Genomic DNA, 22,853 nt, shown 5'->3' with positions numbered 1-22,853 from the left:
AGACCACATTGCGCAAATGAAACACAGCCTTTTCAGGTGTTAGTGAAACTCCTCTCACCACTCTAAATGCAGCTAAGGTCTATTCAGCCCATCTTTGAGTCACACAGGAAAGGCAGGACACACTTCAGACCCCCCCCCCCCTTGGGGCTGTCTACAGTGAATTCACATCCCCAGCTCCTGTCATTCGAAAGCCAGACAGACAGTCAATACACCAGCAGCAGATGCCCACTGAATCGTTAACTAAGAAAATGCCTACTTTCTAAAAGTGGCATTTTGAACACACAATTTAAAAATCATCTCCCTAAAAATGTTATTAAATTCTGAGTTCTTAGAGCCTAAACTCCATTTCTCGATCTTGTCCCAATAGTAAGTTATTCTTCTAGGATGTTACAAAGCAACTCCCATGTTAGCCTAGGGGACAGATAGCCTTTTAATAGTGAAAAACAAAATTGGCAGTATTTCACTATCAGGTCATGTAAAACACACCAGTACATGTCCTACCTTTCACATACACTGCAACCTGCCCATGGGGATACCTTGGGCCTACCTGTGGGGTTCCTTACATGTAAGAAAACGAAAGGTTAGGGTATGGCAAGTGAGTGCTTGCTAGGTCGACATGGCAGTTTAAAACTGCGTATGCAGACACTACAATGGTAGATCTGAGACACATTCACAGGGCTCATGAGGGTGGCACAAACAGTGCTGCAGGCCCACTAGTCACATTTGATTTACAGGCACTGGGCACTCACAGTGCACTGTACTAGGGACTTACCAGTAAATTAAATATGCCAATCATGGATAACAACTACAACAGTTTATACAGGGAGCACTTGTACTCTAACACTGATCAGCAGTGACAAAGTGCCCAACACATCTAAGCCAGAAAAACGAAATCCAGCATACAATCAAAATGACAGGAGGTACAGGCAAAAAGTCAGGGGAAACCACACCAAGGAAGCCACGTCTAAGATGACCTGTAAAGAATTCCTTCATTAAATACTTTCATGACTTATTTTCACAATATAACTGGTGTTTAGGATCTATGCAAACGTACCCATGTGTAAACGCTATGATAAGACTGAAACTATGTCACCTTTGGGTCTAGCTCACCAATGGAATGTATTCATCAAATGTTTCATTCTTAGTTTTACACAACACATCTGTTCTTCAGGGGAAAACTCCAGAGGATCTTAGACAGAAGTCTAGGAAAACCATAGATTTAATATCATACTTCTACCACACTCCAGTTAATCCAGGGGCTTTCCCGCTGACGGCCAATGTACAGCACTAAGTGTGGAAGAAATATGTATTAACACAAATAACTTTATTTGTGTCTCCACATGGAAAATATCTCCCATGTGGCATAATCTCTGCCTTCACTTACAGAAAATATGGACGGATTTGGAGAACTTTTCCACCTATTTTGTACACATATTCCAAGCTTATATTTGGGAGAAAAGTTATGTGTACAAATATGTTCAAAGTAATCTATGAGGAAATGCTCTCCAAGTCAAAAGTTTATGGATGTCCACTGCTATCCTAGTGTCTACATATTGCCCTCTTCTGAGACCATCAATGTTCTCACCCCTTACCATAGATTTGGATTTTTCCATGTAGTTAGTGGAATTTGTTGTAAAAAAGTTCTGGTAATCCAGATTTTAAAATTCAGATTTCAAATTCAACTTTTTTTCACACCTTATTGACAGGTAGTGTGCCAGGAAGACACTGTGTTGCAATGAATGTAAAAAGTGCACTTTTTGGAGCATTCGTCTCATCAATGCTCACAGTTTATTCCCTTTTTGTCAAAATCCACATTTGAGAAAATATTTTGTTACATGAATTGGGTTACTGTGTTCCTAAGTCTCAAAGCTCAATTTCAAATCAATGTTCAGACAGTGCCAAATAAAAAATGTTTCACATCTGACTCCATGGCCATGAATTGTCTTTGGCATTGAATCCTAACGTCTTTGAAGAGGAAAGTAAAAGAACAAGATAAGAACAAATATCAACACAATTTCTTATAAGAAAAAGTAGGCATTTTCATATGGGGTGGGGACGAGAAACTGGTTGGGCATTCTGGCTCGGAAAACAAATAGGCTTCAACCAGGATTTCTATTGCAGCATACTCTCACAGATTCTACAATAACCCAATCAGTCAGACAAATCAGGTTTTTTGGTTGTTGTATCTGATGCTGCAATGGCTCCTTCTGCCCAGACATGTGATGTTTTCTTGTAATCTCTGGGAGCTGGCCTACAACTTGTCTTGTAGTTTTGTGCAGTGCAGTGTGGTATATCCTCATAGTGTTATTGTATGTTATCCAGCCTAGCTGTCTCCTAGCTGCTCAGCCAGAGTGAGAGATGGTATTGGAATGCTGGTGTGACTGTGATGAATGGAATGCTTGGGTGCCTGTGTGGATAAGTGGTGACAGTTGATGATGGGCTGAGCAGCAGGCAGGCTGCTCCTAGTGGGGCTGGAGTAGAAGCTGGCGCAATGGATACACCCGGCAAAGGACTTATGTTTATATTTACTACCTGCAACTTGGAACTAATAAAGAAACCTACAAAACTCTTCCTGGCTACCTGTCATAAGGTACAACATATTTTGGTGACAACTGGACCAAGACGTATGCGTGTTTCAAGATACTACAGTACATGAACATGGTATGGACATGAAGAACAAGAAAGCAAAGAAACCACAAGAAACTAAGAGTAAAGCGTCAAGTATGGAGCTACAGGCTATCCAGCCCCACCAGTGTCCTCGTCAACGGACAGCGCAAGCATGGACAAGCTCCATTGGACTATTAAATATGGCATCATTCCTTATGGGTAAGTGGTTCTAGTCACACTACTTCCACATCTCATTTTGGGTATTTTCCACATCCAAATGGATCTACTAGTTTTGGTGGTGCTTGGAGGTTTGAGTTCTACATCTGTGGCATGTACATCCAACATTTTTCATTGTGGGATTTAAAGTGTGTTCGTGTTTTCAAACAAATTTCCTTGCCCACCGGTCTGTCAGCGCATTGTTATTGGAACCTTGGTATGGACGCATTGGTATGGGTTCCCAGCGCTTTAGTGGCATGTTACTGTGTGCCCGGCGCTTTACAGTAGTGTCAGTTTTTGCAAGAGACGCTGTTTCTGGGTGCCACAATGGTCGTGAGTGGCATTTCGGTGAAGTCTATTTTGGATGCTTGCCGGTTCAACCGCTGTGGAGTTTGTGCAAACTGCGGCATTTCTACAATGACTGTCACGCTTGACGGTCTGTGTTTCAATTTTGTTTACCAGAAACCCATGGAGAGCGTCAATGCTGGGCATAGGAAGGTCCGACTTATTTGGGACGCTGTCTTTTTAAAATTTGAAGTCTGACTAGAGTTTGGGCCATTTGGCGGGCTCAATCTCACCTGCACCAGGAAGACGTGCTGTTCATCTCGATGGATCTTCTGTGACGTCCTTGTCACAAGCTGCTATTGGACGCTGCCATGCACTGATGCGCTGTGAGCCATCCGGCTCAGCGTCAATTGTGTGCCACCATCTTGTAACTAGTGTCAAGATGCAAGCATCGGACTTTGCCAGTGCCCCGTGTCAAGCAATCCTTTTCTGAGTTTTTTGCCAACTGAGACCTGGGGCGTTGCTGAATTCTAGTGGATTGACGCTTTTACAGGTTCTATTTTAAGTATGCATCATGTGCATGTCCACGACAGTACGCATGCACATAGTCGAGGGGCAGCCACAAATTTCCCCGGATTACACATGGTGCAGGGGACACTTATTGACTCATGCCGTTCTTCTCACAGTGTTCTGTCATTTTTTTGTCTGTGTTGCCAGCACGTTGGAAATAAATGGGAATTTTGCAGTCAGTGCTGTGCCTTATTGCACAGTTTGCAAATTGACAGGCAACATTGTGGTATATATACAAGAAGTGTGGTTTAAACGATCTTTAAATGAGGCATTGGGCACTTAACTAGACTATGCTCGTGAGCTACAAACTGCCATAGAATCTATTCCAGTGGTATTTTGACATTTTGTTTTGATTGAAATATTACAGGCAAGTTTTCATGTCAGAGAGTTACTCTCCTGGGATGTTTGGTTTGTCAGTTAGCATTTTTTAGTTGCTAATCTACTTTCATGCTTTTCTGTCTTCTTTACTTTTGGGTTGCACAAGATGACAGTGTGCCCATAGTAGTTCTACTCAGGTGAGAGGTCGCTCACCGATATTGAGGTACTGGTGTAAAATTTACATTAGTATGGGCAAAGAGTTTTTGCTTTATTAAGAGTTTAGCGTGGACAAAATGTCATATTTTGGTTATTGTTTTGTTATATCACAGTTCAGGTTCCCTTACGTAAGGGTGGTTCTTGTCTTGGTGGCTGGTTCCCCACTTTTCTGTCTTGTTTTTACGCTACATTTATTTTTGGTGTGTTGTTTTGTGTGTAAGTCATAATGCACTGCACGTTTGGTCTGCACGTTTTGTTGGTTTGTGTGTAAGTCGCCTTGCACCTCACATTTTGTAGTCTTGTGTGTAAATCACCCTGCGCGTCACTTGTTGTTGTTTTGTGTGTAAGTCGCCATGCACCTCACGTGTTGTTCAGTGTAAGTCGCCCTGCGCCTCACATGTTGTTCAGTGTAAGTCACCCTGCGCCTCACATTGTGGTTGTTGTGTGTAAGTCACCTTGTGCCTCACAGTGTGTACACTCTGTGTTGTTCACCTTTTGCTACACATGTGCTTCATCTCTTCTTACTCTGAGTTGGTCTTTTGGGGTTTGTCCCTTACGTGTTGGTTTCACCCATTTTGTCTGTTGGGGTTTTGGGTGTTTGTCTTGGGGTGTGGCCAACCCTTCACTACATTTTTTAAATTGTTTATTGGGAAGGATGAGGATATTGTTTGTCAATGTTTTATTCTTGCTTGCCAATATTTTCCTTTTTCTTCAGGTTACGCAGTTTTCCTACTCTTGTGAAGTTGTATTTAGTTTTGCTTCCTTGAGTTTGAACTTTTTCTCGTTCTGTATATTTTCTTTTCTTGTTTATAGTTATTTCCATGTTTCATCACACTTTCATTTTTCATTTAAAAGGAAGGGGTTAATATTATATCCTCATAGTGTTATTGTATGTTATCCAGACTAGCTGTCTCCTAGCTGCTCAGCCAGAGTGAGAGATAGTGTCGGAATGTTGGTATGACTGTGATGAATGGAATGCTTGGGTGCCTGTGTAGATGAGTGGTGACAGTTGGAGATGGGCTGAGCAGCAGGCAGGCTGCTCCTGGTGGGGCTGGAGTAGGAGCTGGAGCAATGGATACACCTGGCTAAGGACTGATGTTTATATTTACTACCTGCAACTTGGTACTAATAAAGAAACCTACAAAACTCTTCCTGGCTACCTGTCATAAGGTGCAACACAGTGTCTGTGTGGTAATCGCCATTTCCCACATATTCTTATCTAGTCTTGGTGTATTTCAGATGAAAAGCACCACTGTCTTGGTTACTGGTTTGTTTTGGTCACATGGGTGGCCTATCTGCACACAGGAAGATGTTTACTTTTGTACTGCAAGATTTCGGACCTCTTCCTTAAATCTTAAGTTCTTCGGGTATTGTCAGATATCTGATGTCTTTTCGAATATTTCTGGCTTTAAAATGAGTTTAAGAGGATCCTCATTGTGTGTTTTCTCACCTTCCAGGTCTATCAGTCAGCTACCACTTTCTTCTTCTGTCCTTATTTTGTTAGTATTTTACTGGATACAAAATATCTTGCTTCACAGGTTCCTTAGCATTCAAACTTGGAAGACCTGTCTGTCAGAGGCACACACGGTGTTTGTAGGTTTGGGGCTGGTGAGCCACTGAATAGTAAAATCCAGTCAGGCTTTCAGGACATTCACAATGAATATGTATATTTGAGGCTAAAATGTATAAAATGAATTTCATGGTGTATTATTTGCATGTTTGTTGGTCATTCTAAAAACGCAACTGAGTTTACTGTTTGAAGGGGCTACTGAGACCCAGGCATTCTTTCTGACAAGGCCTCCCTTTTGACAAGTTTTGGTTCTAGCAGACTGCATTTGTAGTCACCCAGTGTCTAAACGTTCAAAATAGCTATTTTCCTTCCTAGAGGGATGGTTCTGTCTGCTTATACAGTTAATCTCATGTCTACACATGGATTTAAAGTCCAAGCCTGAAGCTAATTTCTAAATCGTGTTTCAATTTTAGGTTTTTCAAGACCGTTGCTAGATTTTAGCTTACATATAGCAATAATTATCTAGTTAGAGCCTAGAAATGGACAATGCATAGCAGCAGATGTAAAAAGTAATATAATAAGGCATGGGTGCTCAAGATATCCACAAAGATTGATTGTACATTGGTGGATGGAGCTGACCCTCTGCAAATTGGTCACACCCTTCAAATAATTCTGGCATCAGAGGAGCCAGTGTTACAATGGTCTGCTAAGATCTAGGCCCGCTTCCCAATGACGACTTGCATATGGCTGTAGCACTTGATATTTCTTACCAACAAACTCGGGTTTCCAAAGGGCCACACTCTGAAAGGATTAGACACACGTAAATTTAATAAATGCATACATTAGTAAGGTTGTGAATCCTATTTTTCTGTTGTCATTCCTTTCATGTTCATGCTTTGGTTACAGTATGCTTCTATTTGCACAATACATTGCTGAATTATACCTGTTTCCCAAACCCGGTGTGTGCTTAATGTATCAATTGCAAGCATCACAAATGCAAATATTTGGGAAAGCTTTTTTTTCTACTTGTACTTTCTGCCGTGCACTGACCATGTTTTTACAGTGTATGGAACATTTTATAAGCCCCTTATGTAAAGTGCCCACCCTATGAGAACTGAACAGGCTTGTGTACCTTTCAGCACTTACCGTGCTTTCTACGCCTGTATTTTTAAGTATATATGTAGTGCTCTAATAAGCATGGGGAAGGAATGATGTTTGTGAATAAACAGGAAGTTACAATATTTGCCGGTAACATCCTCATTAGAACCACATTTCCTTGATCATGCCCCTGTGAAAGTCCGGTATTCCAATACCAACTTAAGTTGTGCAGGTGGTTGCAGTTGGTGAGCATTGGCACTCATATTTAGGTTGAGCCTACAACAGTGCATGTGTTGCATGCGATCTTGCTTGCAAGACACTATTGCTTATAAGTAAGGGCTTAGAGCCTGCCCATTTCTTACCATTTGTTGACTTCCGGGTCACTCTTCTAGGCAGCCTCCTAATTGGCATGGGCAAGGGTCACTTGCATTCCTTTATGTGGAGTACAGACCAAGCACAGATTGATTAAACTTAGTCAGTGCCCGTTGACTGCTCCTGATGTGATTGAGGTACAATCACTTCATCCATGCCCTGACCCCTCTACTCCCATTTGGTGCTCCCTCCCACTTGTTTTATTTTCCCTATACCCCTCTCCTCGCGCTGTCCGTTATTGCTGCTCCCTTCCCTTCCCCCTTCATGTTGCTCCCCCTCACACTTTTCAAAAAACATATGCACCGTAGCACAGCCTGCTATGCAAAATGGCTCTAGAAAAAAGCTCTATATCGTGGTCAGTGCTGGCCACATCATAGCTCTTTTTTTCTTGACTTTAAGCATGTTGTAAAGCAGCTATTGCTGCTGTGCAAAATGTCTTAAAAACATTGACAAAGCCAATAGATCTTGCATAGGCGAGACCTTATTTATTTATTTATTTTAGTAGGTTTGTATAGCGCTGGCACTACCCGAGGGGTATCGGAGTGCTTTACAGCACTGTAACGACAGATATCGGACAGTCATAGTACAATAATAACACAGTCTAGTCAGTTATCAGTCAATCACAGTGCAATAAAAGTACAGTTTCCGGGGTCTAGTCATTCTCATTCAGTAATAAAGTATTACGAATGCAGAGTTAAGGGGTAGGGGTATATATAACTAGGTGGGGATTCTATGGTGCGATTGCATAGCTATTTTCCAGATGGCTAGAGGTGCCAGTTGAGGAATCAATTTTTTTAGTTGTCTCTTGAAGCTCATGAAGGAGGGGTATATGTATGGGGAGAGAATTCCAGATTTTGGGGGCGTTGCATGAGAACGAACAAGAAAGGGTTTTTTGTTTGTCTTTTAGGGAGGATGAGAAGGAGTGAGTTGGAGCTCCTTGGGTTTCTCGATTGTCCTGCTTAGTGAGTTTGGCTGCAAGGTAATCTGGTTTACCAGTGTAGGGCTTTGTAGGCGAGACAAGCGGTTTTGAAGCAGCAGCATGCTTCGATTTGTAACCACTTTAGGTTTTCAGTGCGAGGTAGATGTGATCATGTTTCTTTGCTCCTGTGACCATTCTTGCTGCTTCATTTAGGATGGCTCTCTTAGGGGTTACGTGTGATTTGGCTTCTCCTGTGAGTGTGGAATTTCCATAGTCTAGTCTGGACAGAACTAGTCCTTGCGTTGCAGTTTTTAGGCCATTTGGAGGTTGGAAGAGTAGGATTTTGTTGAGGAGTTTTAAGCTAGAAAAAGCACCCTTTGCAGTGGACCTTATGTGTGTGCTCATGTTTAGTCTAGAGTCCAGAGAGATCCCCAGGGATTTGGTGAAGTCAGCTAGAGTAATATTGCAGTTTAGGACATCTAGGTTATTTATCCGTTCTTGGACCTGTGGTGAGTGGCCATGGTTTGAGAAGACTAGAATTTCAGGGTTTTCTTGGTTGAGTTTGAGGTGGTTGTCTGATAGCCAGTTTTGTACTTTAAGAGTGTGGTGTTAAGTCAGCGAATGTCATTCATAGAAGATATTTCTAGTCAGAGCTGAGTGTCGTCGGCATAGAGGTGACAGGAAATATTTGCTTGACTCAGAATTGCAGCAAGGGGTTCCATGTAAATGTTGAAAACTGTCAAAGAGAGGACTGAGCCCTGTGGGACACCTCGGGTGATGGGTAAAATGTTGGACATTAAGTTGTGGATTTTTTTAGTTGGGGTCGGTCATGCAGAAATTAGGTGAACCATTGCAGAACAGTGCTGTCTGCTCCTCTTTGTGGTTGCAGGGCGCCCAAACGTAACTTGCGATCCACTGTGTTGAAAGCCACTGGTTGTTCTTGAAGGATGAGTAGGCAGCATCTGTTTGTGTCTATGGATTTATGATTGGCATCAGTTATATTCAATATAGCTGTTTCAGTGCTGTATCCCTTCCTGAAACCTGACTGGTGTGAGTCGAATAGGTTATTGGAGTACATGTGTTGGTTGAGTTCAGAGAGAACACATATCTCGATAATTTTTGTGAGGAAGTTAGGGTTGTTGATGGGTCTGAAATTCTTGTGATAGTTTGGATCGGCGTCTGTTTTTTCTTGAAAAGTGGGGTATTGGCTTTGTCAATGCTTGTTGTAGACTTTGCAGACTTTGACCCAGAGTGAGAAAAAAAGGCAGAATATTTAGAAAGTGGGAGGAAGCGAAAGATATGACCGTATTAAACGGTGAAAAGTTGGATGAAAAAGAGCCAACAAGAATGAGGTAGAGACCGGAAGGCTGGTTTGGTGGAAGAAAGAGTCTTGAGGGAGAATCAAAACTAGACAGCCTAGGAATTCTGGAACCCCGGTATTTGGCAGCACCAGAGGTGAGCTAGTAAAAAGAGGTTTGCACTTATGTTCTTTACAAAGTAATTATTCACTCTGTTTCTTGTTTAAAGGTATGTGTGCATGTATAATACAAATTTTGCACTCAGTACAAAATGTGTATCATAAGCATACTCTCATTATGCATTTTGTGTCTTTAATACTACTTATTCCAAGGCTTATTTAGTAGTCACTTGATTGTGGCTGCACAGTTTATGCACTTACTACACGTGTTGCATGACATCAGACTATCACAGCACTGACTTTGTAAACGAGTGTTTGAGACCTGCAAAGATGGCTTTTGCAAAGATCATAGCTAAGCAAATTATCTCCTGGTTACTATCCGATCAGAAGGAGTAACTGGCAACTGGAGGGAAGAAGTCCATCTCCAGCTGTGGGTGACCTATGGATGCAGGTCACCATACCAGCAGAACGGCTGTTTGACACCTGCCTCTTTTCTTACCGGCTTTACTTGAAGCATCCGCATTGAGTCTTATGGATATTTAAGATTCTCAATGTGGCAGGTTTTATAATATTATTGGTGGGGCCAGTGTCACATGACCAATTTTGAATATGAATTGAGAAGAATTACAGTGACATAGAAGTGTTGCGGGCTCATCTATTTGAGATAAATGTATATAATTTGACCTAAATTTATCATACATTTAATTTCCAAATCTCTGTTTTCCCCCCGCACAGACACCGTGCTGTCTGCTCATACACTGCCCTCCCTGTGATCTCACACTTTCCTTGGGCTGTAACTTTTGAAGACTCACTGTCCTCTCTGCAACATTTCCCTTCATCTCACAAACTCCCCCCCCCCCCCCCCCCCCCTCTGAACAGTCACTGCCCTATGTTGGATGGCAGGGGTGCCATACTTGAGTATTTTGTCATCGGATTTAATTAATAAACATTGACCTACAAATGCACAGACATAATACCAAATATGTGTGGCTAAATAAAAGTGCATGAGCCTAATCAGGTGCTTGCCCATCATCCTCAAAATTGTAAATAAATACCGCAACTTGATTCACATTAAAGAAGATTTTTTGAACGCACTCCAGCACTAAGCTGCACATTCAGGATTTTTTTACTTCAATGGATTTATTATCTGCCCTAAAAGGGAGCAGCGCCAGTGTGAATCCCAGGGCTATTTGCATTTCTCTAAAACAATGGCGCTTGCTAAAAATCTTTTTCCCCTATCTTACTGAGATCCCATTGGAATGGGAACTATTAGCTATGGTCACCACCTCCTGTGCTAACACTGTATTAGAACAGCTATGGGAATGGGAGCCATTAGCTATGACCACCACCTCCTGTGCTCACACTGTATTGGAACAGCTATGGGAACACATCTGTAGACTAAAGGGGACAAGAAAATGTCTGAGCAGGTGCATCTGCTCCAGGGCAGAGGTTTAGTGGGCTTACAAGTGCCTCACATGGATCGCTTATGTGACATGATGATGTGTGTCCTGCACTGAGGCACTGTAAGATTGACCATTCTTGTCCCTTCAAGGGTGGAGCTCCTCAGCTAATTTTTATTGTAGTTTTATACAGCGCAAACTCAACACGAAGGTATCAGGGTGCTTTACATGGCCACCAGTTGTATTACAGAGACACATTCATTTTGCTAGGCACAGGGAGATTACGCGATTTGCCCCGAATCGCAGGATGTTGAGCATCCCTGCTGAGACTTGAACCCTGTTCCCCAGCTGCTTCAAGGTTGACCGCTGTAGCTGTTAGGCCACATATTGTTGGAGCTCAAGCCCTAGTGCCCATATACCCTGTAATACCACTCCCTTGTGAGTTCACAGTACAGAACATTGATACCAGCTGTTGCATCTTAAGGTAAAGGTAGCATTGAGCTTCCATTTGTAATTAGATTACCAACTGCCTTTGGCATACATCCATAGAATGGACCAGGGTTCACCAAAGTTGGTCCTCCATGGCCGGATCTATGCCAGATTTTTAAAATAACTAGATTTATCTAAATGGGGATATGCTAAAATTCTGTCATGGATCGGGCTCTCCAGGACCGAATTTGGAGAACCCTGGACTGGAAAATCAAATGGGCTCATTCACACAATAAAACTGCTCTTGTTGTGTGAGGAGCCCTATTGTACATATGTAACCCACCCAGTCATGTCACTTAACACTTCCAACAACACGTGCAGTCCTTTCGTTGGAGAAAACAGGCTGCAGTTTTTTAGCAATCGCCATAAATCACTGTTACAGCAGGGGATCCACATTTGCACCCTCCATGCTTCTAGTGGTGGCTGGCATGTAAGGAGGGGGATAGGGCGGGTGGACAAAATAAAAGTAAAAAAATAAGTAAACAAAAAAATAATCCCACTTATCTTCATGGCGCGGCATGCTCCTCCTCATAGTGGTCTTCTCCAGGTAGGTAGGCTCCAGGGAATTGCAGTAACCAATCCTGGGGCTGCTCTCCTGCTGCATTAGAGCAGCGCCAGGATTGGCGGGAGTGGCCTCTCTCGCTGCTCCTGAGGGCACTGGAGCTTCAAGCTGTCTCTAACCTAGAGGTTTAAAAGGTGCATGTCTGGCTGGCCATCGCAAGACGGCCGGCCAAAAAGACATGTGCACTTTAAACTTAAAATGCCCTGCCCATCACTGCTTTCTGCTGCTGCCTGACTGGCAGCATCAGAAATCAGAAATCCCCGCCCCTCCGTTCTGACGCTCGGCTCGGGATGGGGGGTTGAAAAAGAAAGTAGTAATAAATGAACTTTTTTACAATTTTTATTTTTCTATCCGTGGGAATTTTTGTTAGTGGGGTGACGGTCCTCCGCCTTAATGGATGAGCCGCCCCTGCATGCTCCCCTGGCTACTGTTTGTCTGTCTTATTAAAGCCATCCAAGACGTGACCGGGCTGTTAGTGCCAGGTTTCCTCTGCAGCTACCTCCTGTCTCTTTCTTATCCACGGTGGCTCTCCCATCAGGCATACCAAGACCCTGGCCATGGCAACCTTTACCACCCCCTCGGTCTACCAACTGACCTCCAAGTGATAACTTGTTAGCAATTACTGCTGTTTCTGCCACCTAATGCCGCCGTAGCAGCTGCCTCTACTCCAACCCTACGATTGGAACAACCGAACCACCGTTCTCTTGGTGGTGCAGGTAGGTCATCTTTTTTTCCTAAATTGCTAGGCTATCCCCACAATTCTGCCATATAGGCTCTCAACCAGACAATCCCTCTGTTGCCATTGGTCAATTTGAGGTGCGTCGGCCAAACCAGAGGGCATACTTTCATGCCTTTATTTCAAGTGCATTACTGCTGCCCTCCCCCAATGACAGGATCCTTGGCACCAGTCAGACCTGCTAACTGAACCCTCCGCTAACTACATCCTCCTAGGGGACCTCAACTTCCACCTGGAGAACAACAACGACAGGAACACCACCGCCCTGCTGGACAACCTCGCCAACCTCGGACTTAAGCAACTGGTGAACACCCCCACCCACTATGCCGGCCACACGCTTGACCCCGTCTTCTCATCCAGCAAGCACATCTCCTTCAGCCACGTCACCGGACTCCACTGGACCGACCACAGCTGCGTCCACTTCAGCTTCGGAAGAACTACGACCCACCACCACCCGCAACACGCCCCCCGCCGGAGCTGGAGCAAGATCACCGCCGAACAGCTCACCGCCTCCCTCAGCCAGAACACTCCCGCCAGCACAACGGACCCCAACGAAGCAGCCAGCAACCTCACCAAGTGGCTGACCGCCTGCGCCGATGACCTCGCACCACTAAAGAACCCTCCCAGCAGACCCGGCAGCAAGAAAACCCCCTGGTTCACCAACGAACTCAAGGAATCCAAGAAAAACTGCCACACCCTCGAGAAAGCCTGGTGGCATGACCAGACCACAGACAACAGGACCGCCCTCAAGCACGCCACCCGAAAACATCATCAGCTGATCCGCACCACCAAGAAGTCGGCACTCAAAGAACGACTTGACAACAACGCCCACGACAGCAAGGAACTCTTCAGCATCGTCAAAGAGTTCTCCAACCCCAGCGCCGGATACAACTACATCACTCCCTCGCAAGACCTCTGCAACTCACTCGCCTCGTTCTTCCACCGCAAGATCGCCGACATACACAACAGCTTCGACGCACAGACAACGGACCCTACCACCGAACCAACGCCCGCCACCACCACCCTCTGCAACTGGACCCCGATCAGCACCGAAGACACCACCCGCACAATGAACTCCATCCACTCCGGATCTCCAACCGACCCCTGCCCACACCACGTCTTCAACAAAGCCGACGCCATCATCGCACCCCATCTCCGGGACATCATCAACTCCTCCTTCCACACCGCCACCTTCCCGGAGAGCTGGAAACACGCCGAGCTGACCGCCCTCCTGAAGAAACCAACGGCAGACCCCGCCGACCTCAAGAACTACCGTCCCATCTCGCTCCTTCCTTCCTTTTCCTGCCAAAGTCATCGAGAAGACCGTCAACAGACAGCTTGCCGCCTTCCTCGAGACAAACGGCTCCCTCGACCCCTTGCAGTCCGGGTTTCGGGCCAACCACAGCACCGAGACCGCCCTAATCGCAGCCACCGACGACATCAGAACCCTGATCGACAACCGGGAAACAGCGGCCCTCATCCTTCTGGACCTCTCTGCGGCGTTCGACACTGTCTGCCACCGCACCCTAGTGAAGCGCCTCAGCAACATTGGAATCCGAGAGAAAGCACTGGAATGGATCATCTCGTTCCTCGCCGGAAGAACCCAGAGAGTCCGCCTCCCCCCCCCCTTCAGATCCGAGGACACCGAAGTCATCTGCGGCGTACCACAAGGATCTTCACTCAGTCCAACCCTCTTCAACGTCTACATGAGCCCCCTCGCATCCATCGCACGCCAACACAGCCTCAACATCATCTCCTACGCCGACGACACCCAGCTGATCCTCTCCCTCACCAACGACCCTACCACCGCCAGAGCCAACCTACATGAAGGGATGAAAGACGTCGCCGACTGGATGAGGAACAGCCGCCTTGAACTGAACTCGGACAAGACGGAGGTCCTCATCCTGGGATCATCACCCTCCGCCTGGGACGACTCCTGGTGGCCCCCGGCCCTGGGCACCGCTCCCAAACCAACAGACCACGCACGCAACCTGGGCTTCATCCTGGACTCCTCCCTCTCGATGACCAGACAAGTCAACGCCGTCACATCTTCGTGCTTCAACAACCTGCGCATGCTCCGCAAGATCTTCAGATGGATCCCCACCGAAACCAGGAAGACCGTCACCCAAGCACTCGTCACCAGCTGACTGGACTACGGGAACACCCTCTACGCCGGAACCACAGCCAAACTTCAAAAAAGACTCCAACGCATCCAGAACGCCTCCGCACGACTCATCCTGGACATCTCCCGACACAGCCACATCACCGGACACCTGAGAGACCTGCACTGGCTCCCCGTCAGCAAGAGAATCACGTTCAGACTCCTCACCCACGCACACAAGGTTCTCCACGACCTGGGCCCCAAGTACCTCAACGACCGCATGACCTTCTACACGCCCACCCGCCAGCTACGATCGACCAGCCACGCCCTCGCCACCTTTCCACGCATCCGCAGAGCCACCGCCGGAGGAAGATCCTTCTCCTACCTGGCAGCCAAGACTTGGAACTCCCTCCCCACCCACCTTCGGCGAACCCAAGACCATCTCTCCTTCAGGAAGCAGCTCAAGACCTGGCTGTTCGAGCAGTGACATTTCCCCTTCCCCCAGCGCCTTGAGACCCTCCCGGGTGAGCAGCGCGCTTTACAAATGCCGTGATTGATTGATTGATTGATTGATTGATTGATACGACCTGGGCTCACTTATGTGTTTGGTTTGGCCTCCCGAGACCCAGCTCCGCCAAGCCAAGCCAACGCTCCTTTCTTGATTATTGAAGTAGGCGGTGCACAGGTACATCGCATGTGTAGAGCAGATTGGCGGCTCCTCCTCTATGGCAGAGGAGCATCGCCCCACTGCTTTCAAGCAGTGCGAGAAGGGGAAACATAACATGATAATAACTTTCAGTTACTCTCATGTTATGTGTCCTTTGCGGGCAGGAGGGTGGGTGGGGCTGATCTGCTCACGGAGCAGGGCAGGGACAGAGTGGTTTGTCCAACCAAGTGTGCAATGACTGTTTGGTCGGCCATCTCGGGCCACCCAAAGCAGTCATGCGCACTTCCCTGTTCTCCATGCTGGCTGCATTACAGCCTGCATGGAGAACATGCCAACCCCTACAGCCCCAAGCTGAGTGTCTTGTCACAGCACTCAGACCAATCACAACGCTGGCAGCGTTGTGATTGGTTATGGGGAGGGAGCCTGGCTGCCTGCTTCCTGTAAGCGGACTCAGGAGAGCAGGAGCACAGAAGATGCGTGACCCGGCCTTGAGTTACGTTTTTTTTGTTATTCTAAATGTCTAAACCCTGCTGCCCCCCGCGACACCCCGCCTGGTAACAACCCCCTCGTAACCCCCCGCATGGCTGCCGTATCGGCCCCCCAACCCACGAGCCATGCCGGCCACCCCTTGATATCTCTGTGCCAAGGAGAGACACATAATACGCCACACAATCCACACATGATATTGATTCATAAACAATAGGGTTAACATTACCAAAGCTTAAAAAGAACTGAATCTGAGTTTAAGTATTCGGCTGAAAGTTGGGATCACAACCACGAACTGCGTGGGTACTGGTTGAAAACAGTGATCAAACCAGTGTTACATAAGGCCACATTGGTCATGTTTCGACACAAATGTAAAAAGCTATAATTTTTCATTTTTATATATTTTTTTTTAAGTAAAACATTAGAATCGTACCTAAGAAAAAACGGGAATATTGTGGACTTCCTCAAGGAGTAATACATTAAACATCAAATTCCTTGCCTATCGCTGCTCTAAAAGCATCAGTTTACATATGCACGTAGGTAATACTGTGTGGGATGTTTCTAGCAAATACAGCAATCTGATAGTGAATGATAGCAGGCTGATGCTCTGCTTCATAGAAATATAATGCACCTTGCTTGGATGACCTCATTCAGTCAATTCCGGACCCAAAACGCTTCTAAAAGAAAGTTAGCCCTCTTGTTCCACATGTGCACGCTCATTGTTTTTTGATTATACCATTTTTTGTGTAGATTCTGGTGGTCCTGATGTGGCCTTGCAATAAAAAAGCTGAATTTAACAAATGTTGAGAAATGAGGACAGGCTCTGATACTTTTGTAGTATATCTATCTACTTTAATTGTGCAAAATTCATTCAAATCCTTACGTCTTTATTCAATAATCACACTTACATTGTAGTATTCATATATGCCTTCTCCGCATGTTTATGTCACCGGAAGAGATCTTTCTACCATACACACTTATGGATAGAGAAAACAGACTTCTATCATTTTTTAAATATAAATAAATGCAAAATCTAACCTTGTTTAAAAATAATGTAAGTTTCAGAGAAACTTTAATTACAGACTTTTACCATCTAGTTTAATTAAATCTGCCTTTTATCCTTAATTTGATTATAGTTTGAGTATGGGTCGTCAAAAGCAGGCAAAATGCACAGGCATGTAATAAAAAAAACAATCTGACAGCAAACAATTGCAACCCAATACATGCACCAAAGAAAGAGATTTAAGAAAAAGGCAGATAGAGAATCTAAATATATTTGTTCAACTGCACAAAAGCGATTCCAATAAGTGCAACTTTGTATATCGATATATAAAAGGAATTTTGTCTTCAAAATGTATCTTTCGTGGCATACTAGTGTGTTTCAAGCATTTAAAAAATGTATATTGTTACCGTCTAGTGATTGCCTGAATATTGTAGTAAGATAATCCCAAGAGGGTTCCAATTTTAAAAATTGAAAATATTTGAAAATATACAGTACTTAAAATAATATAAAAGCATCAGAACAGTGATATTTCCTAGGGCATGACCGTTTTAGCAAAAACATTAAACTTAAGTCTGTAGACCCATTTCTGATTTTGCTGATTTTTTTTTCTTTTCTTTTTAAGGATGTAAACCAAAAGCTGCAAGAAGATAACCAGGAGCTGAGAGACCTCTGCTGTTTTCTGGACGATGATCGTCAGAAAGGGAAGAAAGTGTCCCGTGAGTGGCAGAGGCTGGGCAGGTACACATCCGGAGTAATGCACAAGGAGGTTGCCTTGTATGTACAGAAAGTGAAGGACCTGGAAATAAGGCAAGAAGACATGCTCAAAGAAAACGTGGAGCTGAAGGAGGTTTGTTTGATGTTGGACGAGGAGAAAAGCGGTGGAGCGGGCAGTAGGAGTTCAATAGACAGCCAAACTAGCCTAAGCCAATTAAATCCAACCACAAGTACTTTCCTGCGGGATGTGGGTGATGGGAGTAGTACCTCTAGTGCTGGAAGCACAGATAGCCCGGATCATCATAAGCATCATCCGAACAGCAGCCCCGATCACCTTCAGAAACCGAGGCGTGAAGGAAGTCCTGAGCAGCAGAAGCACAGGAGTGGAAGCCCCGAACATCTTCAAATGCCGAGAGGGTCAGCAAGCCCTGATCAACAGAGGCACCTGAAGGGCGCCAGTCCAGAACATCACAAAGTTGTGGTGGTCAAAGGTAGCCCCGAGTTGCAGAAGCACACGGCTAGTACCCCGGAAAACCTTCAGAAGCACATAATGAGTAGCCCTGAGCATTTTCAAAAACACAGACCTGTGAGTAGCCCAGAACTTCAAAAGCACAGAAGCGGCAGCCCGGAGCATCTTCAGAAAAGCACAGACCATCTTCAGAAAGCAAGAGGAAGCAGTCCCGAACATCTCAAGCAGCATTACGCAGGCAGTCCGGAACATCTCAAGCATCTCGGCGGGGGCAGCAGAGAAGGCACGTTACGGAGACAAGTAGCAGACGACATGTCGGCTCATCACAGGAGTGTATACAATGGAATGAATGGTGGGTCCATAAGCCTGCTGAAACCACACTTGCACAGACTGCTCAAGTAGAAGTCATATGCTACCTTTGAAGTGAAGGATGGTTTCACGCGTAAGGATAGAGCATGCATCATAACTTTCAGAGCATTAACCCCATTTCTCATTTGGCAGTTCAGTTCACCATCAACTACACACCACTATATTTTTGTGTGTTCCATTTTTTTCGTTTGTTACTACTAAACTGTTGGTTTTAACTGTAAATTAATATTACAGCATCACAAACTAAGTTGATTTGTAGCCATCATGGCATGCTAACATTGTTTTAAGTTTGCTAGACCAAACTGATCCATCTGGTAAAGAAGCTTTCAGCACCATATGCTATTTTGTGAACGTATTTGAATGAATCATTTAAGTGCAATCTCATTACAATGAAATATTGTGTGGTATTTAAAGGTATTATTGCAAATTACAATTCCTTTTAGGTGTCACCAAGATCAGGTCCTTTTTAGCGATGGTAGGCAAATGTGGCTTTGTGTGTCAGTTACTGTAGCTTTTGTGTGTTTCTTAGATTCCGTTTTCAATTATGTTCTACATAGTAAGACCTGTGGAGTTTTATAGTTTTATAGCTGACATTTCTATAAAAGGTATTTGATATAACGTGGTTCAATCCTGTCTTAAGTTTAGAGTTTATTGTGGCTTGTTTAACCGTTTGCAGAGATGGAAGCATCATTCACACGACATGTACACAATTTTAAAACACATCTGAACACTTTTTCAGTGCCTACCAAAAAGTTGTAGACATGGAATGATTCAAAAGGAGCAGACATTTATCAAGTTGTGAAGTAAACTAATTAGTTGTGTTGTGAAAGACAGACCAGTTAGAGATGCTCACATGTGATCTGTAATGGTGTGGTCAGAGGTGGTTTGGTGGAGTTGCTACCCTTTCTTTTATGGAAGTCATGGCATTTGTTTTTTTATATGGACCAAATATTTTGAGGTTCTCTAAACTGTTCGGTTTGATTTAAATGGCTAGGTGCCTGGTATGAATTGGCTCAATGCAATTAGAAACACTCCATGACTTTTAATTGGTATATTGTCTAGCTCAAATTAATGTCAGTTAAGGCTTACACCTACCTTTGTGAAAATTAAGATTTTTGTATCCAAAACATCCCTACTTTTCCTCATTTATTATATTTGTTGGAGAATGATACAGGTATAACTGATGTCTTTGCCCCTGTTCTACAGATCTGGAAGTGACTAATTCATGCTAATTTGATCTCATGGGTCTCCCCATTGTTGTCTCATATTGTTTTATGCAAAAAAGTGTACACATTGTGTCACAGTGATGTACCATGATAAAACATGGCAACATAGGAAAATTTCTGGTCAGTCTTCGAGTTGATGGTACATTTAAATTATTCTGATTTGATGTGCATAAGAAGTTATGCAGCAACATGCAATTTGAGCACCAAAAACCATGAAATAGTGTGCACTTGAATATAACATAAAACATCAAACCACTATAGTGAAGGAATAGCGCGTCCTTAAGGAGCCAATATGCGCTCTGATAATAAAAAAATAAAAAATCCAATAAATTTATGAAGAAGATACACAATATTCATTATGGGCATCTGTGTTATGGTTTGATAATTTTCTTTTTTTTGCGGTTCATTCTCTGATTACCACATAACATTACAGTAAAAAAAAACAGTAGAGCTGTTCCTGAAACTGTGGCAAACAACTTTGTGGCACAATGAATTATTATATGGAGAACACAGTGGCGTACCATTAGCAACTGCGGCTCCTGCGGGTGGGGGTGTCGGGGCGAGCTCCAGGGATGTCCCCTCCGGTACTGTGCATGGGCGTCACGCCCATGGCTTGAGAGTTCCTGATTGGGTCAGTCGGGAAGGGGGGGGGGACCTCCACGTACTTTGCAGTACACCACTGGGAGCACACAACAATGTTCACCAAGCAAGCCCCATATCAAGGCCACTGGAATTATGCAGTATTGAAAGAAACATTTAGGAGGCAGGATTGACTACATTTTGCAGTAAAAAAGCGGCAAATAATGCAGCGTGATATTATTTTGTCATTTTAATACATTAATACTCTTAGCAGAGGCCCACTGCAACACTTAATAAAATCAGTTACATAAATGTGACTAGTTAACAGTGCTTAATTTGAGCTGGGTGTTTCCGGTGCCCAGCACTTAATTAACAACACCGGCGCTTATGACCGCTGCCACATGGTGACACTGTTTGTGTAATTTAAAGATAAGCAGAACAGCTGTTCATTCAATATGTATTAAAAACAACAATTACCTGCTCCCACACCTTTGTTAGAGCTGTGGGGGCCTCGAACAGTCTGAATTATCACACTTGTAGGAGTGTGAGGGTTAGTAGTTGTGTTGGTACTAATAGTGAATTACATGGCAAAAGTGGTAATCAAAAATATGCTGCATAAGTGGCCCAGCCCCTCAATAGATTTCATGAGAAATGCCAGGTTGTTTAGACCAACACAGAACTGCAATGACTATTTCGGCAAGATAAAAAGATGCCTTCTTTAGAACGGCTGAAAATGTACTTGCCATGTTTGCAAAAAAATATTGGAAAGGGCTGACTTAGGTTTTGCTCCACATTAATATTTTTCACACAGAAAATCACATTGGAGGTGAAAGCAGATCCCACAGTTGCAGTGATTTTACACTTTACCATTGTGGAAAGACAGAGATTTTAAAGACTTGTTGGCTTGCCTTATATTTTCAACCACAGCGGTGTTAGGTTTCCATTTCCAAGAGATGCTTCACTAGATGAGAAGTTGCAACTGTGGCAAACGAGTCAGCCAACAGGGGCCACTTGGTGACTTGACATTTGATGCTATTTTTATGAAGTGTCTGAGGGCTAATGTTTAGATGGATATTAATTAAGGATATTCTCATGTGGGTCACTTGTCTCTTATTGCAATATGATATGACAGGAGCATGGTCAGACTGGACGTGGCCGGCACTTTTGGTCTGCCAGCAAATTCTGTTTTTGGAAATGATTCTTTCATCATGTTTGAAAAAAGAATAAAAACAAGGGCAGGGTTCTGACTCAGAAATGTTAAGCAATCCACGTGAATCTTTGTAGGACACAATGCCATTGCTGTAAAACGCCTAAAATCTGAAACTGCATATTTTTTCAGGAAATGTTTGAAATAATTAACTTTTACATTTGGAATTGCTATGCGTATGTATATAAAATAGGTTAGTTTTGTACTAAAGCAAAAATCACAATTTTAGAACTATTATTAAGATCGTATTTTTGGCTCACTGAAGTTATTTTATGTTAACCTAAATTGCCTTCTTCATGCATTGTCTCACTCTTACTACAACATTGGAATGTTGGAAGCTCCATTGAAAACAATGGAGTAGCTCCGGGCTTATAATGGCTGGTATAAGCCCTGAGCTCCAACATTTCAATGCTTCTTTGTGGCTGTGAACAATGGCTTCAGGGAGCCTGAGGGGATTTCAATCCCCTCGCGCTCACTGAAGCCTTTGTTTAATTTGTTAGAACTTTCTGCCCTCTAGTGGTAGAATGTTCTAATAGCCTTATAGCCCTTCGTAGCAGGGCTATACCGGCTATTAAAGTCCCGCTGTCTTGTTAAAGTCCCTCGCCTTCGGCTCGGGCATTTAACGATGCATCGGGCTTTTAATAGCCGGTATAGCCCGCTACGGCGGGCTATAAGGTTATAGTACGTGTGATGGCAAGTTTTGCTAAACCGGATGTTTGCCTGATGAGATTTTCCAAATATTTCTAGGCCGCAGTGAGTTAACATGGCGAGCTGTGTTTCTCTGTTTGCCTGCATAGGCCCCTGTCGTCAAAGCCTTGCTTGTTTTGATCATTGTAAAGAGATTATCAACTTGCTGAAGACTCTCTTCTATTGCCCTTTGGTGTTTTAGTTCATGATAAAAACCTCTTCACATTTGTGACTACGCTATTAGAGGGGGTTTGCGGAACTACATAATCGCATTAAACTTCAAGAAACTTTTACAACAGAGCTCCTTATATACTATAGCTAAATTTTAGATCAATACTACGTTTTAGACGTTTAGGCCCTCCTTTTAGACTTGGTTGGAGGAGCTTCCACACAGTTTAATTTTTGCTATCACTTCCTCATGACAGCTGCCGGAGGTATTTGTTCTTGATTTCAGACGCACCAGAATGGGAAAATGGCAGATGTCAGCATTGCCATGCAGGGATCCCTGGCCGGGATACTGGGCCCTGTTATTTTTCACATTGTAAACAACATATACAGTCATGTCTGTCTTTAAAAGATTGCTTATTTATATAATAAAAATATGAGTGCCATGCTAGACGGGCAGTCCCA

The 22,853-nt window shown here is 44.1% G+C and overlaps 1 protein-coding gene across 3 annotated transcripts in view; it reads left to right on the top strand.

Moving 5' to 3' along the window:
- The window catches only part of CCDC85A (coiled-coil domain containing 85A), a 193,079-nt gene that overhangs the window by 10,803 nt on the left and 159,423 nt on the right, over positions 1 to 22,853 (top strand). For all 3 annotated transcript variants that reach the window (XM_085612374.1, XM_085612372.1, XM_085612373.1), the window contains exon 2: positions 17,595 to 18,507. In XM_085612374.1, coding sequence (XP_085468500.1) covers positions 17,595 to 18,507 — 913 coding nt within the window. The remainder of the gene's footprint in view (positions 1 to 17,594; positions 18,508 to 22,853) is intronic.

Source organism: Triturus cristatus, chromosome 6 (assembly GCF_964204655.1).
Source record: "Triturus cristatus chromosome 6, aTriCri1.1, whole genome shotgun sequence".
NCBI classification, from domain to species: Eukaryota; Metazoa; Chordata; class Amphibia; order Caudata; family Salamandridae; genus Triturus; species Triturus cristatus.
The sequence above is the reverse complement of the archived record's forward strand: the minus strand, read 5'-3'. Positions and strand labels throughout refer to the sequence as shown.